Source organism: Pygocentrus nattereri, chromosome 18 (genome assembly GCF_015220715.1).
Source record: "Pygocentrus nattereri isolate fPygNat1 chromosome 18, fPygNat1.pri, whole genome shotgun sequence".
NCBI classification, from domain to species: domain Eukaryota; kingdom Metazoa; phylum Chordata; class Actinopteri; order Characiformes; family Serrasalmidae; genus Pygocentrus; species Pygocentrus nattereri.
This window is the reverse complement of record NC_051228.1, coordinates 38,601,159-38,623,411: the sequence shown is the minus strand read 5'-3', so window position 1 is coordinate 38,623,411 and position 22,253 is coordinate 38,601,159. Positions and strand designations below refer to the sequence as shown.

At 45.4% G+C, this 22,253-nt stretch overlaps 1 protein-coding gene across 16 annotated transcripts in view; it reads left to right on the top strand.

Moving 5' to 3' along the window:
• Positions 1-22,253, top strand: part of nbeaa (neurobeachin a) — a 280,982-nt gene that overhangs the window by 212,512 nt on the left and 46,217 nt on the right. For 12 of the 16 annotated variants that reach the window (XM_037547319.1, XM_037547329.1, XM_037547330.1 and 9 more), the window contains 7 exons: positions 5,012-5,192; positions 6,699-6,823; positions 9,661-9,768; positions 11,183-11,351; positions 15,384-15,855; positions 20,718-20,872; positions 21,487-21,610. In XM_037547319.1, the coding sequence (XP_037403216.1) occupies positions 5,012-5,192; positions 6,699-6,823; positions 9,661-9,768; positions 11,183-11,351; positions 15,384-15,855; positions 20,718-20,872; positions 21,487-21,610 (1,334 nt within the window). Of the gene's footprint in view, positions 1-2,446; positions 2,531-5,011; positions 5,193-6,698; positions 6,824-9,660; positions 9,769-11,182; positions 11,352-15,383; positions 15,856-20,717; positions 20,873-21,486; positions 21,611-22,253 lie in introns of all 16 variants that reach the window. The other 4 variants (XM_037547327.1, XM_037547322.1, XM_037547321.1 and 1 more) reach the window with 2 other exon arrangements.

Genomic DNA, 22,253 nt, shown 5'->3' with positions numbered 1-22,253 from the left:
TGAGGAGTGTGGTTGATCAGCCAGGTCGAAAGAGAACCTCGTATCTCCGTTTTTGACGTTTTTCAGTTTTTGACAGAATTTGAACTCACCTGTCACCCTTTACGTTGTACGTAAATTTCATGATGAATGGACCAAAAGAAACGGCCCAAAATGGCTTGGAAAAAATTCTGGTTCCATTGACTTCCATTAAAAGTGAAGTAGGTTTTTTCCTTCTCCTGTAAAGTTACCATCCTGGAGTTACGAGGTTTTGTTCCGACAACAGCGACCTAATAGAGTTTAATATTGGAAGTTTGCTTCGTTGGTGGTCGTTGGTGATGCCACAGCCATCTGCACCCGGTAGCATAGCTGGCCTTTCTCTTTGAGTGCGTGGTATGTCCCTCCCTCCCCCCATCATTCAGTGTGACACTAGCCAACATGGGCGTCTCTTAGCTGAATAATGAAGTCCTCTGAGCTGACCAATGATGTTAGCGGCAGTTTGAAAAGATGTGATGGCGCTTTAAGCTACTGGATGATACTGGCCATGGCTAAAATTGGAGAAAACATTGGTTTAAAAAAATTGAAGCATAGGCGAAATCCAGATCAAATCCAGGTGCTTGTTTCTACTGTCTAAGTTCTTTGCACAAAGCCTTGACCATTAATTTGTATGTAATAATGTGCGCAGTACTGACAGACCGTGCTCGTTCACTCTGGGTCTAATCTGACTTCTTTATGCAAAAAAATAAATATCATCATGCGCTGTGGGAAACAGGTGTTCCAGTGTTTTGATCTAATGCTCTGTGCTTTGTTGTATGTAGACTTTACCTCCAAACGTGATTGGACTCTCTGAGTTCCAGAGTCATTAAGGAGTTGAAATGCACATCTTGCTACATGGAATCTAACACTGCTGCACACTGACGCCGGAAGACTGGCAGCTTCACCAAAACGCCCTCAGAAAGCAGAAAGCTTGGTCAGACGTGGTTGATGAGCTGCTTTGTAGTAGCAGCCTGTAGTTTGAGTGGCTGGTGTTGGTTTATAATAGTGTCATATTAAACTTTCTTTCCCGCAGTGTCATTTTAACGCACAGGAGCTGGAGCTTGCTTGTCGCGTGTAGCAAGATCTGTATTATATCCAGTGACATTCTGAGGAAAAATGCTTGTGGCCCAAAAGGTATCCAATGTGCTCAGACCTGGAGCTCCTAACGTGGTTTTGATGACGACTGCAGAGTGACTCACAACTGATCAGCTTCCATTAAGCCAGGCAGATGCTGCGGTTTTAGAAATCTTGTTCTTTGGTGGCGTTTGAATCGCCCGTCGTGTTCGGCCGAAGCCTGCGATTTATGTGCTCACGCCGTGCGAAAACACTCCGTCCGACTGAGCTGACGCGACACGGGTGCTCACGCTGCACGTGAAACGCAGCCTAAAGCGGTTTCATTCAGAACAACACGCTGCGCCTCCGACGTCCTGAATCTCAGACTGCACCCTGCTCCCCACATAGTGTACCATATATTAAAATAGCTGCTCCTGCACCCATGAAGTGCATCACATGTCTAATAAATAGCCCCATCCTGCACAAACAGTGCACTATTTTGGTGTAGAAGCCAGAACCCTACATAGGCAGCTACAACAGCTTTGCAGACTTGTGCCGCACTGTGCACTGAAGATGAAGACCAGGTGGTCTACAGACAGGCAGCTCTACAGCTCTAAAAAAAGCACTATTTATTTATACCTCGCAGTTCAACTCGGTCAGACAGAGCAAAGTCGTCATATACGGACGCTGGAGCCGCAGATATGGACCTGCGGGAGAGGTGGTTGTGATTGTGTGAGGTTTTCGGTGCGACAGTGAGAAATTGGTTCATGTGGCTGCTCACACTGTGACACTAGTGACCAAAATTTAGAAATGCATCCGATTGTCCAGCTGCTCAGTCTGAGCTCGTTTGGGCAGTTAATTGGGGCATCGTTTTTGGTGGATCCCAGGAGAGAAGTTTGGTGGAGGAGGTATAATAGTCTGGGACTGTTTTTCAGGGTTTGGTTTCAGCCCTTTTGTTCCAGTGAAGGGTGATGTTAATGTTACAGCACACGTAGTTTGGCGTCGTTCCCCCCAAACGCTGCACAGCAAACGACGGCAAATGAAGCTGAAATTTGGCCCAATTATGAAGTTCAGTCGACTCGGACCAAATCGGGTTTAAAATCGCAGTCTACGCCTGGCTTTACTCATAACTCCTGTGCAAAATTAACAAAGCAAAAAAAGTGTCTTGGCTGAACGACAGACTGTCGCTTTAATTAGGCCCAGGAAATCTGCCACTTCTTCTAGCTTCCGTCACTGTTGCTGTGCTTCATTCTCACAAGTATCAGCTCATTTCGAATGCGCACAAACCTGTGATCAGTCATAAATGTGTAAGTGTAAGCCGAGTCCTCGAGTGTGTGTTCACGTGTTGAGCCGTGTGTGTGTGTGTGTGTGGATCATGAAGAAACAGAGGGGCTCTTGCTCTCAGAGAGGAGTTAAGACCAGTGAAGTAAACCCCCTACCAGGCAATTCTTCTACAGGGGGAGAGGTGGGTGGAGCCTTGGGCCAGACACGAAACTCCCACAGTGCACTGCTGCGTTTAACCCCCTATTCACTACTAATAATAGATGAGGAATCTGTCACCGCTCAGTATAAAATTCATCACGTTCAGCGTCATACGGAGGCCTTTTCGTAGTACGATCGTTTTTAAGTGATATTCTCTCCCTTATTAAGTGTGCAGCCTGTAGACAGACAGACAGACAGTCAGTCAGTCAGACAGCCAGACAGTCAGCCAGACAGACAGTCAGCCAGACAGACAGTCAGTCAGTCAGTCAGACAGTCAGCCAGACAGTCAGCCAGACAGACAGTCAGTCAGCCAGTCAAACAGTCAGACAGACAGCCAGTCAGTCAGTCAGCCAGACAGACAGACAGTCAGACAGACAGTCAGTCAGTCAGTCAGACAGACAGTCAGCCAGTCAGTCAGCCAGTCAGTCAGCCAGACAGTCAGTCAGTCAGCCAGACAGACAGACAGTCAGTCAGCCAGACAGACAGACAGTCAGACAGACAGACAGTCAGACAGACAGTCAGACAGACAGTCAGACAGACAGTCAGACAGACAGTCAGTCAGACAGTCAGTCAGACAGTCAGTCAGACAGTCAGACAGACAGTCAGACAGACAGTCAGACAGACAGTCAGTCAGACAGACAGACGTAGACCTGTCGGCCCACTTGTCTAGACCCAGATTTAGTGGCAGTGTAATGGCAGAGCTGAGATTGGGCTTAATCTGTGATCATGAATCCAGCAGATATCAAAGCCTTGAAGTCTTGGTTACTGTTCTCGATGTCACAGTTCTTAAAGTCACGGCCAGTTGGTTCTTGTCTGGTGGTCTTTTACCAAAACATCACATTTACACAGATTACCAAAATGTGCTTGATCAGCCGTTCTGTATTGTTAATTGATACACTATTAAATCTGTGACTGCTGATAGCTGTGAAATCATTGGCTTTGATATTTAGGCTGATAGTCCGGTGTCGATTAGGGGAGACAGGGATTCGTTGCTCATACGTCTCCATTTAATCCGTTTTCATGCACAACTCTTCGTAAGCACATGCTGAGTTTTAACGCTGATGTAGCTGGATCTACCTCTAATTCCCAGATTGGTGCCTGTCTACTAGTTTTCCGGTGGAGATGTGAGGCTAACGTAGAAAACCAGTGATAGAAACTCATAACTCAGACGAGTTAAACGACTCTTTTTCCAGAAGCCATGTCAGTGCAGTGCACCAGTGGTGGTGATAGGAACCAGACGTCTCAAGTGTTCAATACCTTCTAAAGCTTCATCGCAGAAGGTTAGAATGATGAATGATTAGGAATATGCTGCCTGATGCCTGAGACGTTGCTGTGTGGTAGTTAAAACAAGGTTTTTGATTGAAACTTACTTTTTTAAAATATTTGCTTGGTGGAGAGGTACATGCAGGACATTATGAGGAAAAATAGGTGAATGTTTTTCGCTGTTTTACCAGCATTACGTTTAGAAACCCAGCAGACATGAGTTGGTGCACTGAGCGTTTTGGATAGTGGATAATTTGGCCATACTAGTGTGAGAATGTATTGGCTATTTAAGGCCCCTGGTTTCATTCATGGCATTTAGCAGACGCTCTTATCCAGAACGACTTACAGAAGTGCTTTGTTGTCCGTGATGAGGATGTATACTAGTTAGTCCTGCTCTTGTGCTCCGACACTGCCAGAAACAGAAGCCAGTTCTGATACGCAGAAAGACGCAGTATTAAAACGGCGCACCCTCCATTTCAGTTACTGAGATTAACGCTCGCGTAACCACCACTGTGCAGAAATCAGACAGCAGGCATTGTAAGTTTCTCTGAGGAGCGCCGTTTCACATCACATCACTCTGGATAACGATGCCTCCGACTGCGGAAATGGGGAAAAATCTGTAAACTGCTTTTTAAGTAATCGTTTCGCACAAAACGTTACAAACTGTTATCTATGAAAGTCACAGGTGTGGCCTGATCAGGTACATTTCAGGTAAAGGGGGAGAGTTGTAGAGTTTATTTTTTCACTTATTCCTTTAAACCGTTTGAACGGTTTCGGTAAAGACGCTGAATGTGATGAGGCTGACGTTAGAGAAGTAGAGCACTGCAATGCTGCCTGAGCACCTGGAGCACTTTCTCACCTGGTTTAGACAGTGCAGCTCGTTCTTCACAGCTTCACTGCCTGTTTTTCACCGCCATGTCCCTGAGCACACGTGTTGAGGGGTGTGTGTGTGTGTGTGTGTGTGTGTGTGTGTGTGTGTGTGTGTGTGTGTGTGTGTGTGTGTGTGTTTATCACCAATCTGGTCTGGCTGCTTCCTGTCACATGTTTGTTGAGCTGTTAATGGAATCTGAATTGTATGTATGTATATTTATAGTGGACCTGTGTGTGTGTGTGTGTGTGTGTGTGTGTGTGTGTGTGTGTGTGTGTGTGTGTTTGCATGCTACAATGTTAACGTCCTCCTGGCTGTGTGTGTGTGTGATAGACGGAGCTGGAGAATGTGGAGGCGACGCAGGGCATGTCTTCAGAGACAGCCGTGACGTTCCTCAGCAGGCTGATGGCCATGGTGGACGTGCTGGTGTTCGCCAGCTCCCTCAACTTCAGCGAGATCGAGGCTGAGAAGAACATGTCCTCCGGAGGGCTGATGCGGCAGTGTCTGCGGCTGGGTTTGTGCCTATTTTCTCCCTGCAAACCATTAAACTTAGTAAAGATATATAATTCACTGATGGACGAAACAAGTTATTCGGTTAGTTATTCTTTCTGTAGGGCCTTAATTCTGAAAAGGTTGGTGTGTAAAGTGTAAATAAATGTAAATAAAAACAGAATGCAATGATTTGTGAATCTCATAAGCCCATATTTTATTCACAGTAGAACATGGAGCGCATATCAGATGTTGAAAATGAGGCATTTTACCGTTTCATGAAACTCATTTAGAACTAGATGGGCAGCAACGTATCTGCTGGGGGGGCGGGGCCGTGTCTAGCATTGAGTAGCATCCTCATCTGTAAACATCTGGGAAGCGAGGAGACCAGTTACTGGAGTTTTGGGAGAGGAATGTTGTCCCATTCTTGTCTGATGAGGGACTCTAGCTGCTCAGTTCTGGGTCTTCTTTGCTGGATTTCTCGTTTCATGATGCACCGAATGGTCTGGACTGCAGGCAGGTCAGTTCAGCACCTGGACTCTTCTTCCCTGAAGCCGTGCTGTTGTGCTGATGCAGTATGTGGCTGAAATTTGCAGTGCAGCTGTTTTTCAATAGCACCACTTACTTTTCCAGGCTTTTTTTGAGATGCGCTGCTGCCGTCAAGTCCTAAATGAGTTAATGTTTTTCATGAAACGGTAAAATGTCTCACTCGCAATATCTGGTATGTGGTTCCACTGTGAATAAAACATGGGTCTCTGAGATTTGCAAGTCTTTGCATTTTGCTTTTATTTACATTTATTTACATTTTACACGGCCGCCCAACTTTCTTGTATATAATTCTTGACAGTGTGTGTTCTCCTGCAGAAAAATGTTCAGTGGAGGGTCTGTAAGTTTGATATTTTCCAAAGAGCTAAAGGAATCAGAAGATATCGATGATCCTAGCCAGAATGTGCTGGTGTGGATTGTACAAACATACATTTTTTTTTGTTTTGTTTTTGTTTTATTTATTATCTTTCACTTCAATGTATGATTGCCTTCAGCTAATAGTCTTATTTACCTCACTGTCTTTGTCTCTCTCTCTCTCTCTCTCTCTCTCTCTCTCTCTCTCTCTCTCTCTCTCTCTCTCTCTCTCTCTCTCTCTCTCTCTCTCTCTCTCTCTCTCTCTCTCTCTCTCTCTCTCTCTCTGTCTCTCTGTCTCTCTGTCTCTCTCTCTCTCTCTCTTTCTCTCTCGCTCTCTCTCTGTCTGTCTCTCTCTCTCTCTCTCTCTGTCTCTCTCTCTCTCTCTGTCTCTCTCTCTCTCTCTCTCTCTCTGTCTCTCTCTCTGTCTCTCTCTCTGTCTCTCTCTCTCTCTCTCTCTCTCTCTCTCTCTCTGTCTCTCTCTCTCTCTCTCTCTCTCTCTCTGTCTCTCTGTCTCTCTCTCTCTGTCTCTCTCTCTCTCTCTCTCTCTGTCTCTCTCTCTCTCTCTCTCTCTCTCTCTCTCTCTCTCTCTCTCTCTCTCTCTCTCTCTCTGTCTCTCTCTCTCTCTCTGTAGTGTGTTGTGTTGCTGTGCGGAACTGTCTGGAGTGCAGGCAGAGACAGAGAGATCGAGGCAGCAAGTCTTCACTGCCTATCAGCAAGACCCAAGAGAACCTTCAGAGCGCAGCATCCGCCAGCAAGGTCACACAGACAGACACACACACACACACACACACACACACACACACACAGCTTCCAGATGCATAAACAAGCTCAAAATGAAGCTTATGCACCAATGCTCACATAATCCACATGCACTGATACACATAAGCCCAGTCCCATTTCACCCCTCGCCCCTACCGCTCAGCCCTACTCCTCAGATTTGCGTGTTCTCGTCTAGGTGTAGGGGGTCCCGATTCTTGTTGAGATGGAGGGGTGGGGTGAAGTGTTGGGGCTACATGACCCTCCAAACGGAGGTTTTTCAGAGACTCCAAACCGGTGAGACGGAGAACAAGAGACCAAAGAAACCCAGGTGTAAAATGTTCTGGGGGTGATGGGAATTTTCCCATATGGAACGGGAAAATTCTCAAGAACCTGGAGAATCTCTGACTTCAGCTTCATATCACTGAAGAATTAGGGGGGGTGATAATAAATAACTGCCCCCCTCTTTGAAGGCGTCTGATCCCTAAATGTAACTAAAGCCCAGCAGTGAGGAGCTGAACTTTCCCCTCCTCTGCTGTCCCTGCAGACGGGCAGGGTCGCCTACAGAGCGGCGCTAGTAGCTGTTAATGAAGTGAAGCTCTTTTATTAGAGGGTCTCATTTCAGAGGGAAGATCTCAACCACTGCCCTGTAGCTCAGTAACAAGGGGCAACACTCGAAAACAAGGGGTAGGGGTAAGAAGGAGAACTGGGACTGGGCCGTACAGTAGTTTGCAAAAGTTAGAGGCGGTTCTTTATTTATTTCATTTACAGTCAAAATTACCAATGAGCTAATCATTTCTCAGGAAATGCTTATGAGGAGATGAGATATGACAATCAACTTGCATGATGGAGGAAAAATTAAAACAAAAGAAAATGTGTAGAAAAAACAGGAGTTTCCAAAAAGTTATTTAAAAGCTTTGACATTTTTTTAATGTCATTCCGTGGCTTATTTTAGTATTTTGCATTACAGATGAAACGACTGAAGAATGAAATTAGCCTTTTTGTGATCCATGTTTGTACGGAGCTCCTATAGGGCCGTGGTTTTCTTTTTAAAAAAAAAGGTGGACGTTCGTTCCCTCATAAATGTTGTGCATTACGATGCAAATGGTTTACATTCCCTTGCAAAAGCTGTGTTTTGCTTAAACTCAGAGACGAAGCAGCTCATTGAATTTGCGTTGATCTTGGATTGAAATATAAAGACGTGTCGCTTCTCAAAATCAAACGCGATTAAGATCTTAGTGACTCAAACTGAAACTGAGATCGAGTGACCTCGAGGCTGCAGAGAACAAACTGGGAAAAACTGAGGAAAAACGGATTTTACCATTAGCTATGCTAAAAACATATCAATGTCATTTCCAATGTCATTCACTGGTCCAGTGTTTGCTTGGAACACAATGCCGTTACCTTTATTTATTTTTTTAACCATGGCCCCTTAGGGGCTCTGCAGGTTTGTGTAGTCTGGACCACTTTATTCTTCCTGAGTCCACTTTTACCTGGAAATCCGTCGTCATAGTTTCTGTGTATAGTTTAAAAAAGCCTGGCATTTTATGAGGTGTGATGGCTACTTGGCAAATCGAGCAGATGCATTTGACACCATAAAAAAAATAGTCCTCCTCCCGCTCTGCATGGAAGGGCTCAGGTTTCGGTTCTTTTTACAGGTGTCATCTTTTGACTTCTGAGTCAGTAGCCACATTTATATGCAGCCTAGTAATCCGTTAATAATCCGACTAATAGCTCAATAGAATACGTCCATGTAAACACCTCCGTCGGAATAGTCTGGTCAGGTTGAGGCCATTCTGAAAACAGTCTCTATTTGATTGATCGAGGTGGGTAACCCAGTAAATAACCCATTAAATAGAAGAATAATATCCGTGTAAACGCCTGTATCCGATTACATTCCCTATCGGAAAGTTTCAGTCCGTTCTGCATGAGCGTCGCGTCACAGTGAGAGTTTATACCGTTCAACACGGCGGAGCAGAAACTGGTCTGCAGAGGAGACGAAGTTCATGCTCTGATCTTTAAAAGACGGCGGTGGGACGGACGTCCAGCTTATGTGTCTCAGAGCACGACGTCTTCCTCTCGGCCGTCTTTAATAAGGACGTGTGAAGGACGTTTTCCTGAGTCTGACGTCATTTTAAAGCAGTTAAAAACACAATCACTGCTCACTGCTGCTCATCTCACTCTGACTGGACTCACCTCATGTTCGCCGTCATGGTAACGTTTACTCTGAGTGGTTCTCCACACATCCGTGTCATTTTGCATCGGATTACTTGTACTCTTAATCTGTAATCGGAACGTGTTCGATCAGATGGGCGAATGTCTTTCCACGTAAACACAGACACTAATTTGCAAAAGGAAAACGCAAACTCACAGCAGCGTTTTAGGCGGGCTGCGGCGTAGCTATGGCAACAAGCAGTAAATCAAAGAGCCGCTTTTCACGTCAGTCTATCACGTTGACCTGAAGCAGCAATGAAGGGTTGTAATCTGATAGCCTGTTTGAATAAAGCATGGTCTGCCGATGTGAACTGTGCTTTATGATAAAAACAATGTGGTATATTTACTTGGTGAGGCTTCTGTTTAAAAACTGTCAGATTTTACTGGAAATGAACAAAAATAACGGGTGGTCTCTGACTTTCTCAGTGCTGTGCCTCCTTTGCATGTTAAAGCTACACTGGAAAGACTTTGTTTACACTGTACATCGGACTCTTTGCAGTAAGGATCTTTCGGGAAGTTCCCCATAAGAATCAGCCGTTGCGTGTTTAAGCTGCTGCAGCCCTAAACAGCGGAGTACTGTGTAACAGTGGCTTTTCTGCACTGCTGTGTTGTCTCTGTTTTAGAGTGCCATAGCCAATGTCCCCCGTAACCTCTCTCCCATCAAGGACCCTGACAGGCTGCTGCAGGACGTCGACATCAACCGTCTGCGAGCCGTCGTCTTCAGAGATGTGGTGAGACGCGTGGATGTGTGGGTGTGACACACGAATGGACAGCTAGAGAGGGAGATGTTGAAGTGTGGTGTCTGAATCTGTATTGGATAGACACGTAGACGAGTACAGGACAGCGAAGTGATTGTCCTTGGGGATCAGACTATAGGCTACAGCTGCAGCAGATAGAGATTAGGTTAAAAATGCTGGAGTGTTCTTTAAAGGCGAAATCTGTGTCTGAAAAATTCTGCGTAATTAAATGTTTAAGATGTAAACAGCATCGTTCAGAGTGGTTTGATGTGAAATGCTTCATTCTAGAGAAACCCGCAGAGTCAGAATTGTTCGTAGTGGTGGACATCAGATCCAGCCACCCAAAGCGTTTAGTGCTTTTAACAGCCGCCTCTCGTGGTCAGTGCTTCGTTTAGAGTCCTTTACGTTCGAGGTATTAGCCAGGAAAGTGTGCAGTACACAGTCCAAAGTACCAGGTAATTATTTTGACTCCTTTGATTATTACGGCAAGGCAGAGCAAGTTTTTAATATTTATATAGCACATTTGAAGACTGGTGCACAGGCTGCTGGTCACCATAGCAACGCAGATAAGCATCTGGCCTAGCTAGTGGCTAACGAAACGACAAAGAGAAAGATTTAAGACGAACATCAATAATCAGTTTGACGAGGGGACTTCTTTTTAAGCGCTCCAGCTGGTTTCCTAATGCGTTTAATCTGCAGATTCTCGTTCGCCAGCTTCTTGTCCGAATCTTTCCGTTCCACCTTAAATGGTGCGGCAGTTACATTCTGCCAACTCAGGCAGTTTAAGGTGGAACAGGAAACTTCAAACAAGAAGCTGGCGAGCGAGAAGCGACTTCAGCCCATAAAAAGTCGAACGTTGAGAGACGTTTTACAGTAAACTGTTCTACTGTAGTGGAAAGTTTCCTGCCAGAGATGCGAGAAACGCAGCTGTAGCTGAGCTGAAGCTTAAAGCAGAGCTAAGCAAGTCGGCATTTTTGTTTCTATTTTTTATCCTATACAAGCACGTTAACACTACTTAATTAATACTGAGACAGATTTACAACCAAGATGGTAAAATGGACCTTTTGACTCCCAAGGTGGATTGATTTTTGTTGAAAGGTCAAAATGGCCCTTTATAACATTTGGGTTGCTGATCTCTGACCTTGTATGTTAGATTTTGTAGCTCATACTTTCCGAGTTAATACATAGGACCTGCTGGGTATTTCACTCCTGTAGTAAATAAAACGGTTGAATTTGCGTCAGTAAGTCTTTCTACAAAGACCCGTTTGACATGAAAGCACTCAGAAGGGGCTTTATTCTCATTTTGACCACTGAATGATGCAGAAATGCTTTTAAAATATTTCCTCTTTAATGAGTCAAGAGATTTCTGACGACTTTCTAAGTTGTTTGTACGCTTGTGTTTGTGTAGGATGACAGTAAGCAAGCCCAGTTCCTGGCCCTGGCTGTAGTCTACTTCATTTCTGTCCTCATGGTGTCGAAATACCGGGACATCCTGGAGCCACAGCGTGAGATTGGCAGGTCCAGCAGCCTATCGGGAAGGAGCATCCGACAAGAGATCAATTCCCCCACCAGCACAGGTGAAGCTTGAGAAGGCTCCTCCCCCACTTCCCAGCTGCACACTGTATCTCTCTGACCGCTGCAGTGTCCTTGAGAGAGCTAGAGTGTGTTTTATGTGACGGGGATGTTTATAAGCAGATGCATATATGTATATTTAACCTTGTCATTCTGGACAGGTGTGCGTCCCCTTGTCATTGTGGATGGATGGGGGCATTACCTTGTCCTTCTTGTTTCTGCCAGATGGAATCCTCCTGTCTGATTTATTCTCTCTCTCGCTCTCTCTCTCTCTCTCTCTCTCTCTCTCTCTCTCTCTCTCTCTCTCTCTCTCTCTCTCTCTCTCTCTCTCTCACACTCTCTCTCACACTCTCTCTCTCTCTCTCTCTCTCTCTCTCTCTCTCTCTCTCTCTCTCTCTCTCTCTCTCTCTCTCTCTCACTCTCTCTCTCTCTCTCTCTCTCTCTCTCTCTCTCACTCTCTCTCTCTCTCATTCTCCCTCCATCTCTCTCCATCTCGGTCTGTCACTTCTGAGTCATTCATCACCTTGAAGAAGAGCCACTGCTCTGGCTGTTCAGAAACACTGAGGGTGCAAATTCTTTCTAACTAGGTTAATTTACACATATACGATGTATGTGCTGTGAATACCTTTCCAGTACCAGCTGAATGGATGATGTACAACGTTTAAAGATAACGGCCTCCTCGTTTCTACGCTCACTGTCCACTTTATCAGCTCCACTGACCGTATAGCTGCACTCTGTAGTTCTACAGTTACAGACTGTAGTCCATCTGTTTCTCTGATACTCTGTTACCCTGTTCTTCAGTGGTCAGGACCCCCATGGACCCTCACAGAGCAGGTACTATTTGAGTGGTGGGTCATTCTCAGCACTGCAGTGACACTGACGTGGTGGTGGTTAGTTAGTGTGTGTTGCGCTGGTCTGAGTGGATCAGACACAGCAGTGCTGCTGGAGTTTTTAAACACCTCAGTGTCGCTGCTGGACTGAGAATAGTCCACCAACCAAAAACACCCAGCCAACAGCGTCCTGTGGGCAGCGTCCTGTGACCACTGATGAAGGACTAGAGGATGACCGACACAAACTGCAGCAGCAGATGAGCTGTCGTCTCTGACTTTACATCTACAAGATGGACCAACAAGGTAGGAGAGTCTAATAGAGTGGACAGTGAGTGGACACAGTGTTTAAAAACTCCAGCACAGGACAGTGAGCGTAGAAACGAGGAGGCGGTCAGAACGTTATGCATTTTGCTCAATTCCCTTATTTCAGTGTATAATAAGCGTAAGCAACCCCCTCACTTTTCTCAAGGCTGCTGTGGGTCGTCCCACCCAGACAACCTTGACAAAGCTGTGTTCTTCTACGACTAAATGGTCGTTGGATTTAATGTGTAGCTGCTTATTCACCCTTTAACCCTGAAGATTGGCGTGCTGGTCACTATTGCAATGCAGACAACAGTCTCACCTCGATAGCAACTAACAAAAAAGCAGAGACAAAGATTTAAGACGAACTTTGATCATTTGGAGACAAATGGACCTATTTGTCGAACACTGAAAAGTTGTGAAGCTGAAGTGCAGCAGCTACAACGACGATATGAACAAGAAGCTGGCAAATGAGAAGTGAATTCAGCCTCGTAAAAAATCGAATGCTGAAATTAATTTTACAAGAAACTGTTCTACTTTTGTGGAAAGTTTCCTGCTGGAGATGTGAGAAAAGCAGCTCTATCTCTAGCTATAAAGCTGAGCCTAAACCAGAGCAAAGTAAGTCTGTGTTTTCCTTTATATTTTTTAGCCTGTACTTGCACATCAGCACATATTGAGACATCTTTATAGCCAAGATGGTAAAATGGACATTAAATGTTTCCCATTTGCTAACCAAGGCGGTTTGATTTTTGTTGAAAGGATCAAATTTGCTCTTCTTAAGATTTGGGTAGCGACCCTTGTCCTACGGTCTAAGCTAACAACCAAGCGAAAGCTCTAATGTAGCATATCTGAGCTGTAGTTATACGTGTAGTTTATCTGTTTGCCTGTTGTTCATTAGTTTGTTAAACCAGCCAGGCGACCGTTCCCTGGATTCACATCTAGCAGTAAAGTGAATTAAGAACCTTCTGGCCTGTAAAGCTCATTGTTTGTGATCCATGGGCACAGTGGTGTCTACAAAACCACCGGTGTGTGTTTCACTCGTTTCGCTCATTCTTCCCGACTCATGTTTAATAATTTACACTGTGTTCTTTGGGTTTTACTCTAACTGCATTACCTCCAGTACGCAGCGTAATAAAAAACAAACGTGTCTTGGCTGATCAACTACATTTGGTGTAAAGGGAAAATTGTGTAACCGTATTTTTTCCACGGAACGGTTCTTTTAAAACTCAGAGCTGCCTGCCTTTCAAAACATTGCATAAACTAAAAATAAACGGGAGTTATGGAAGTGTTGAGGTGGAGAGAGATGTAAGTGTTACTGTGGTTGGGGATGAGATGAAGAGCAGATGTGATGTGAAAGATGTGAGACTGCACAGAATGAAGGGAGTGTTGGAGATGCAGGGTGAGGGAACGGCGCATGAAACAAGAGGTGATGAGGTCAGAGACGGGTTTTGGGGTCAGAATAATGTGACAGGAGGACGAAGCAGAGCCAACTGTCAAATGCATAGATGTGTGCGGCTGGTCTCGCAAGCCCACGTAGTCAGAGAGTGTGTTTTGTCGTTTAACGAGAGCCTCTTACTATTGGATAAAGGAAAGGGACGTCTGACTGATGCAAACTGACCGGTCGCAGGCCGTGACGTGTGGGGGGCCGGAGAGTTTCAGAATGGGGCTACAGCAAAAACAGACCCACGAGAAACAAATGTGTCTATGCATCAGCAAACATACGAGGAAATCTTACGAAAGAGCTACTAAATGCTTAGAAAACTGTTTTTTAATGAACGTCAAAATATTTTTTTGAGTTTAGCAATTATATCTTATATCACGTGATGTGTTGTAACAGCAGGTGGCTCTTGGGAAAGGCATCTTTTCTGTTGGACTGGTAATTGGTGCATAAACAGGGTCATTGGGAGAGCCAGTTAGAATAGAATCTAAGAATCTCAGTACTTGTGGCCTTTATCACATGCAGTACATCAGCCAGGACACGTTTGGTGTAGGGGTAAGTCGGAATGTCTAAAGCACAAAAAAAAATAAAGAAATAATAAAAATATATTTTTAAATCTGATTTTCGATGGGCAGATCAGCTTCTCTCACATGACAGAGCCATGAGTCTCATCTCAGTACTCCACCAGAGGGCAGTGTAGAATTTGCATGTTACATATGGATCTTAACTTATGTGTCTTATCTGTTTAGTCCAAAGAAGCAAGCATAGAAATGCTACTGCCGCTGGCTAAAGGCTGGAGGAGAAGCTCCGTTCCCCGCCAGCAGATAGTCTGTAGCTCCGGGTAGCTGTAGTGCAAACTGCAGCTCAAGTTTGTTGTACACTCAGATTTAATGGAGTAAAACTTTCAGTATCATTTAAGGAATTGATCATTTGGTGTCGGCCGGGTAACCCCTCATAAACGCACTGTTTTTGAGCTAATAATTATGAAGTGAAATATGATGCGACTGGACAAAGCTGACGTCATCTGAGGTAACAGATGACTAACGTAGGTCTGTTTACCTTAAAGATGTTGGATTGTGTTTCTCTGGGTTCAGTTTAAGACGTATCACGTACTATGGATCTGTGCTCTGATATATAATAAAATAAAAAACACTTTTCATTTTAAGTGGGGAGGAATTCTAATATTTATTTAAAAAAAATGTTTTCATATTCAGTATATTGTTTTTGTAACTAAAATTCTCTGTCTGATCTTATTGCTATAAATATTTTAGCAAAATGCAGCAGTAATGGTAAATATTGATGCTAATTACAAAGAAAAAGCAAGTAATATTAATAACTGTCATGACAAAAGTCAACTGATGTGCAGTACAGTAAGGATGTGTTGAGTGATTCCAGGACCGGATGGTGCTACTTTGCTTTTGTCTTTACTGGCTGTAACGGAGTGAAAGAATCTTTTTCTATGTGTGCAGAAAACCCGTCCTCCTTCTCGGACGGCGGCCGTGCTGAGCGCCCCCTGGAGGATCTCCCTCTTGAGGGCTCTCTGCCCCACACAGATTCAGGAATTGGAGACGAGCAGATGGGCAGCACCCTCAACGGTTCAGAACTGGGGGGCGAAGCCTCAGGGGGCTCTACGGGTTCTGGCGGGGGTCCGGATGCCATGAGTGAGCTGCTCTGCACCCTCTCCTCGGAAGTGCGTAAGTCCCGCGAGTCCCTCCTGGAATCGCCGCCCGGTGTGGACGTCCACCTCAAGCCGGCTGCGTCCATCTCCAGCATCAGCCAAGCCAACAAGGGCATCAACGTGAAGGAGATCCTGAAGAGCCTGGTGGCGGCGCCGGTGGAGGGTGCGGAGGCGGGGCCTGAGCCTCAGCCATACCACCCTGACCCCGCCCTGAAGAGGGAGGCCGCTGCCATGCTGCCCATGCAGTTTCACTCATTCGACAGGTAGAGCATCAGTCTTAAAGCCTAAAGCCTGGCTTTACTTGGTGAAACTCCTGCACAGCTGGTTCCTGGTTGCTTGTTCCCTGAAACCTCATTTCCATGTAACTCAACTGTTCCAGAATAATCTCATGCAACACATTTTATTTATTCCGCCAGATAGCAAGATTATTAGGGATCACTAGTAAGATGATTGCTCTGTCTAATCATCGGTAATGTGGTGTTTAGCCTATAATTCCGCCACAAGCCGCTGTTGAGACAGTTATGTTAACTTTAGTTGGCTGTCTAGCTCATTAAACTAACTGCTTACCAGCAAACCAGCATCTTTCTTCCAAGAGGCCGCGTCCTGTTAATTTTCCTGTTCATGAAATGTTGTTTAAATCGGTCAGTTGAAATGATGTCACTGGTACACGTCACTTGAGACATTGATGTTTTGATTGGCTATTTTCATGAAACTTGCTTCGCAACGTTCAGCTTGTTTCTAGAGTTGCATTTCAAGCAAGTTGCAGGAGGCTTTACGTTCTGCAACTCGTGTGAAATTTAGTTGCATGTAAGTTTCAAGCAACTAAAATCTAGTGTAAATTTCACCCTGTAGAGCCAGCCTTGCGTATCTGAAGATCCAAAACGCAGTATGTTCACATTAGTTCGTGATTTCAGTGTTCGAAGTATCTTCAGAGCCATGAGTAGCATCTTTCTCAAACCCAGGGTCACAGAAGATGTGGCCACTTTTTATCACATTTATAATCACACAATAATATTTATGTGCATTCACCAATGTGTAGATTTAAGTGTCCGTCATATTTTGTGCAAAAAAAAAATCAAAGGCATCTGATGGATGGAACATGCATCTGATTTAACTCTAAACAGTTCAGATTTATTTTAAACAGAGGCTTATTATTCAGTAACTACAGGGACGTCAATGCAAACTAATGCTATTTTTAGACTATAGGAGTGTGTAATAACACTTTAGGGCTCACTGTCCACTTTATCAGCTCCACTTACTGTATAGCTGCACTCTGTAGTTCTACAGTTACAGACTGTAGTCCATCTGTTTCTCTGATACTCTGTTACCCTGTTCTTCAGTGGTCAGGACCCCCATGGACCCTCACAGAGCAGGTACTGTTTGGGTGGTGGGTCATTCTCAGCACTGCAGTAACACTGACGTGGTGGTGGTGTTTTAGTGTGTGTTGCGCTGGTACGAGTGGATCAGACATGGTTTTCAAACGTGTGTCCACTCACTGTCCACTCTATTAGACACTCCTACCTTGTCGGTCCACCTTGTAGATGTAAAGTCAGAGACGACAGCTCATCTGCTGCTGCACAGTTTGTGTTGGTCATCCTCTAGTCCTTCATCAGTGGTCACTGGACGCTGCTGGCTGGATATTTTTGGTTGGTGGACTGTTCTCAGTCCAGCAGCGACACTGAGGTGTTTAAAAACTCCAGCAGCACTGCTGTGTCTGATCCACTCAGACCAGCGCAGCACACACTAACACACCATCACCACGTCAGTGTTGCTGCAGTGCTGAGAATGACCCACCACCCAAATAGCACCTGCTCTGTGAGGGTCCATGGGGGTCCTGACCACTGAAGAACAGGGTAACAGAGTATCAGAGAAACAGATGGACTACAGTCTGTAACTGTAGAACTACAGAGTGCAGCTATACGGTCAGTGGAGCTGATAAAGTGGACAGTGAGCGTAGAAACCAGGAGGTGGTCAGAACGTTACGCCTGATTGGTGTATATCACAATAATATCATATAAAAGACTCCACTGACTGTCTCACTCTTTTGTTCTGTTAGGAGTGAATGGCCTCCCTTCAAGTGAGTAACGGGCAAAGATTGCCGACTAGGCAGGTTGTAACAGCTGTAAGTTTAAGTTTAAGCCGTTGTTAATACTAGATTGATCTAGTAGAACATGCACTGTAAAAACATGAGATTTTGATCATTGTCATTATCGATTGCCGCATGGCCCTCGTTCGTACGGCAGTGACGTGGGTTTGGGGTCATCCTCTCTTTTTTGGCAGCGTTTTCTCCTACTGAACGTTTCCCCGTCTCCTGGCTGGGTTGCGCAAGCTTTTCCTGAGCTGCCTATGGCTGTGTAATGTGCCGACCCCTCGGAACCTCATGCAAGCTTTTGCGCGTGGAATCCACAATACCCACAAACCTCCCCAGAACATTCATCTTCTTTGTTCTCCCCAATTAAGAAAACCTGATCAATAAAACATGCGCCGGATTATACTGTGCATCATTTATGAGCTCCTTAAATATGAATAATTGATTATAAAGGGTTAATATTTTATCAAAAGCTCCTTTTCCAGCTTCTTGGTTCTGCTTGTGCTGTGCTGGTTCACTGAGGAAGGGAGGCTGTTGTAAATGAGATGCAGTGGGTCGATGGTGATGAGTAGGGCTGGGTATTAATACCAGTACCTAGATCTGTGACTTTGATACTTTGGTACAGATTCCTAAATGACACTTTCTTTTAAGTTACAGACTGAAAGTGGGTGTGGTTTAAACCAGAAATGAGTTGGTGTTGATTTATGTGGCTATATTTACTCACTGGGGCTGGTTGCAGGCTAATCAAGACCTGCTGACCTTGCATACTGGATGTAACTGAGACAACCGGTCACCAGTCTAGGTTATGAAACAAGCTTGCTTATTGGCTCACTGATGCTGAGACATCTGACTGCATAGAAATTGAAATGTGTATTGAATGACATGGCATTTTTAAAAGAGTTTAGCTGGTATTAGGCCTGGCTGGTGGGGCGATGTTCACAGATCAGGCAGAACATCATGACCACCTCCTCGTTTCTCCGCTCACTGTCCACTTTATCAGCTCCACTGACCGTATAGCTGCACTCTGTAGTTCTACAGTTACAGACTGTAGTCCATCTGTTTCTCTGATACTCTGTTACCCTGTTCTTCAGTGGTCAGGACCCCCATGGACCCTCACAGAGCAGGTACTGTTTGGGTGGTGGGTCATTCTCAGCACTGCAGTAACACTGACGTGGTGGTGGTGTGTTAGTGTGTGTTGTGCTGGTCTGAGTGGATCAGACAGCAGTGCTGCTGGAGTTTTTAAACACCTCAGTGTCACTGCTGGACTGAGAATAGTCCACCAACCAAAATATCCAGCCAGCAGCGTCCTGTGGGCAGCGTCCTGTGACCACTGATGAAGGACTAGAGGATGACCTACACAAACTGTGCAGCAGCAGATGAGCTGTCATCTCTGACTTTACATCTACAAGGTGGACCGACGAGGTAGGAGTGTCTAATAGAGTGGACAGTGAGTGGACACTGTTTAAAAACTCCAGCAGCACTGCTGTGTCTGATCCACTCGTACCAGCACAACACACACTAACACACCACCACCACATCAGTGTTACAGCAGTGCTGAGAATGACCCACCACCCAAATAGTACCTTCTCTGTGAGGGTCCATGGGGGTCCTGACCACTGAAGAACAGGGTAACAGAGTATCAGAGAAACACATGGACTACAGTCTGTAGCTGTAACTCACCTCAAAGTGCAGTAAAATTGACTGAAGGTTACCGTAGCACAGCTAAGTTATCTCTAACCTGATGATCAAGTTCCTCTGCTCCTCGTCTGTGGCCGGTGTGCAGTATTTTCTGAACAGATCAAGTGTCCCGGTGGTCAGCTGAATTCTGAAAACATCGCTGTCTTGACAGAAAATCCCTTATTTTTTACAATATTATTGATGATCATGATTTTTTAAAGTAGAAAATCCTGTGCTAATTGTTTTAGCTGTCGCCCGGGCCTGGTTGGTACCATAAAAGTACTGAATTTCAGTGCCCAGGCCTAGTGTTCCTTTACTGTCTTACTGTTTACAACTGACCTGCTTGGTAGTACTGGTTGACCGTTGTTTAGATGTTTTCCTATTTTTATCCCAGCTGTTCTTTCGTGTTCCTCTTGGGGCTGTGATATGCCCAAATTTCTTATCATATATGTTTTTCAGTATCCTTTCCTTTGTTTCTTTGTCCTAACGCTCGGTTATAAGTTGTATTTTGAACCTTGAAGATTTTAAATAAGATACAAATTTTAAAAATGTACAATTTAGGAACACGTTATTTTACTGGGCTTTTAAATACAACATGCAGTACACAGTACACACACACATCTTCTAAGCCGCTTCTTTTTCTGGGTTGGGGGGGTGCTGTAGCCTATCCCAGCGGTCATTGGGTTGCCAGTCCATCACAGGCCGGGCAGACAGACAGACATACACTGTCACTCACACCTAAGTTACCATGTCCAGTTGGCCTGACTGCATGTCTTTGGACTGTGGGAGGAAACCGGAGAACCTGGAGGAAACCCACACAGACACGGAACAGAGAACATGCAGACTCCACACAGAGAGGACTGCGGTTACCCGGCCGGGGAATCGAACCCAGGCCCTCCTCGTTGTGAGGCGACAGCGCCACCCTCCGTGCCACCGTACCACACGCAATACACAATATCAACCCTGAAAATATGTAGAAAGCGGAGTCTAAGGGTTGTACTTTGTGACGAATGGCTAGACCTTTCCTTTCTCTGGGCACAAACTGCCACCTAGTGTACCAGAGTTGCAAACTGCCTCAGCTGTTAGTTTAATGACTCTGCCAACTGCCAGGCTAGTTTGTGCTGTTACTAGTGAATGGCTAGACCACTCCTCCCTACCCCACTCTCTATAGAGTAAAACACAGAAATTGCCAACTAGTTTACAGAAGAAGCAGCTGTATAATCATTTTTATATAAAAAAGGTTTTAGATTCTTTTCATTTAGTTTCTCCTCTAACCACTGACTCTGTGTGTGTGTGTGTGTGTGTGTGTGTGTGTGTGTGTGTGTGTGTGTGTGTGTGTGTGTGTGTGTACACTTACAGGAGCGTGGTTGTACCAGTGAAGAAGCCTCCTCCTGGCAGTCTTGCTGTGAATACTGTCGGCACTCCCACCACCAGCTCTGTTCCCTCCTCTGGCAGCACACCTAACATCTTCGCCGCTGCCACTGCAACACCTAAGAGCATGATTAACACGACAGGTACACAGTTCTGGGGCGTAATGCAAGAGAAGGGGTGCTTTGTAAAACAGCAGCTTACTCTCTTTCAGGATGAGGCAGTGAAAGAAAACACAAAGCATGTAAGGGGACATATGTAGGTCTTACACGGATGTTTTGTGAGCTCCTAATGCTCCTAGTGAACGCACGTACTAGGGGGCAGTGAGCACACTTGCCCGGAGCGGTGGGCAGCCGTATCCACGGTGCCCGGGGAGCAGTTGGGGGTTAGGTGCCTTGCTCAAGGACACTTCAGTCACATGTCGGCTGAGGGGATCAAAACCGGCGACTTTCCGGTCACAAGGCTGCTTCCCTGACCACCAGCCCACGCCTGCCCCCCTAGTTTGTCATGCGTTTTGCCAGTGAGCTTGATGTAAATTATAGTTTTCTTCTTGTAATTAATTTTCAGAGCAATGCTGTTTGTCAGATTAACATTGTTTGATTAAATGTCTGTATTGCGTCACAATTTTGCAATAAAAAAGGAGCTGACAGGTAAAGCCCCCCAGCAATACCCTCTCTGCCCACAAGGGGGCTGCTACCCACAGGATGAAAACCACTGGTATGTTTGGCTGTTAAATCAGACTATCTGTCCTCTCTCACAGGTGCCACAGACTCCGCCTCCTCCTCCTCTTCTTCCTCCAGCTTTGTGAACGGAGCTACCAGTAAAAACCTGCCTGCTGTGCAGACTGTTGCCCCGATGCCTGAGGACACGGTGGAGAACATGAGGTGCAGCTCCTTCCCAAAGCCTCTCCCTCCATCACCTCCCTGCTCCATCTGTCCACTCCTGCCTCTCCTTCTCGCACTCATATGCCAGGCGTCACGAGTCATCTTTTATTTCCGTTCAGCTCGTTTAGTTCCCCTCTACCTGACCTGCCTCTTCTGCCGTGTTCATTTTGTACTGCTGTCCTCCTTTCTTTACCTCCCTCTCCTTCTCCTTCTCTCTCTCTCTCTCTCCCTCCCCTTCACTCCCAGCCCAAGCATTACTTTACTGTAGCTCCCCTGTGCAGCCGCCGGCCGTGATGAAAGACTGTCTGCCTCCTTTGTTGTGCGTGTATGAACGAAAGTCCTCAGACAACGTGGGCGTATTTACAATTTCAGCAGAAGGCTGGCGGACCTGCCTGTCAGTCTGCCGTCCTCCACTAGATGGCACACTGCACCTAAATAACATGGCTGCGCTGTATAACAGATGTGGATATCTATGCAAGATATGTTTATGAGAATGTTTGATATGCTGAGCTACACGTCCCAAGGCTGCCTTTAAGCGACCTTGGTTATGCGAAAGGTGCCAGCAGATAATAATAAATAAATAAATGAATGATTCAGCTTTGCTAGTTAAATGTTAGTGTCTTTCATGTAAGCTTGTGTAGTG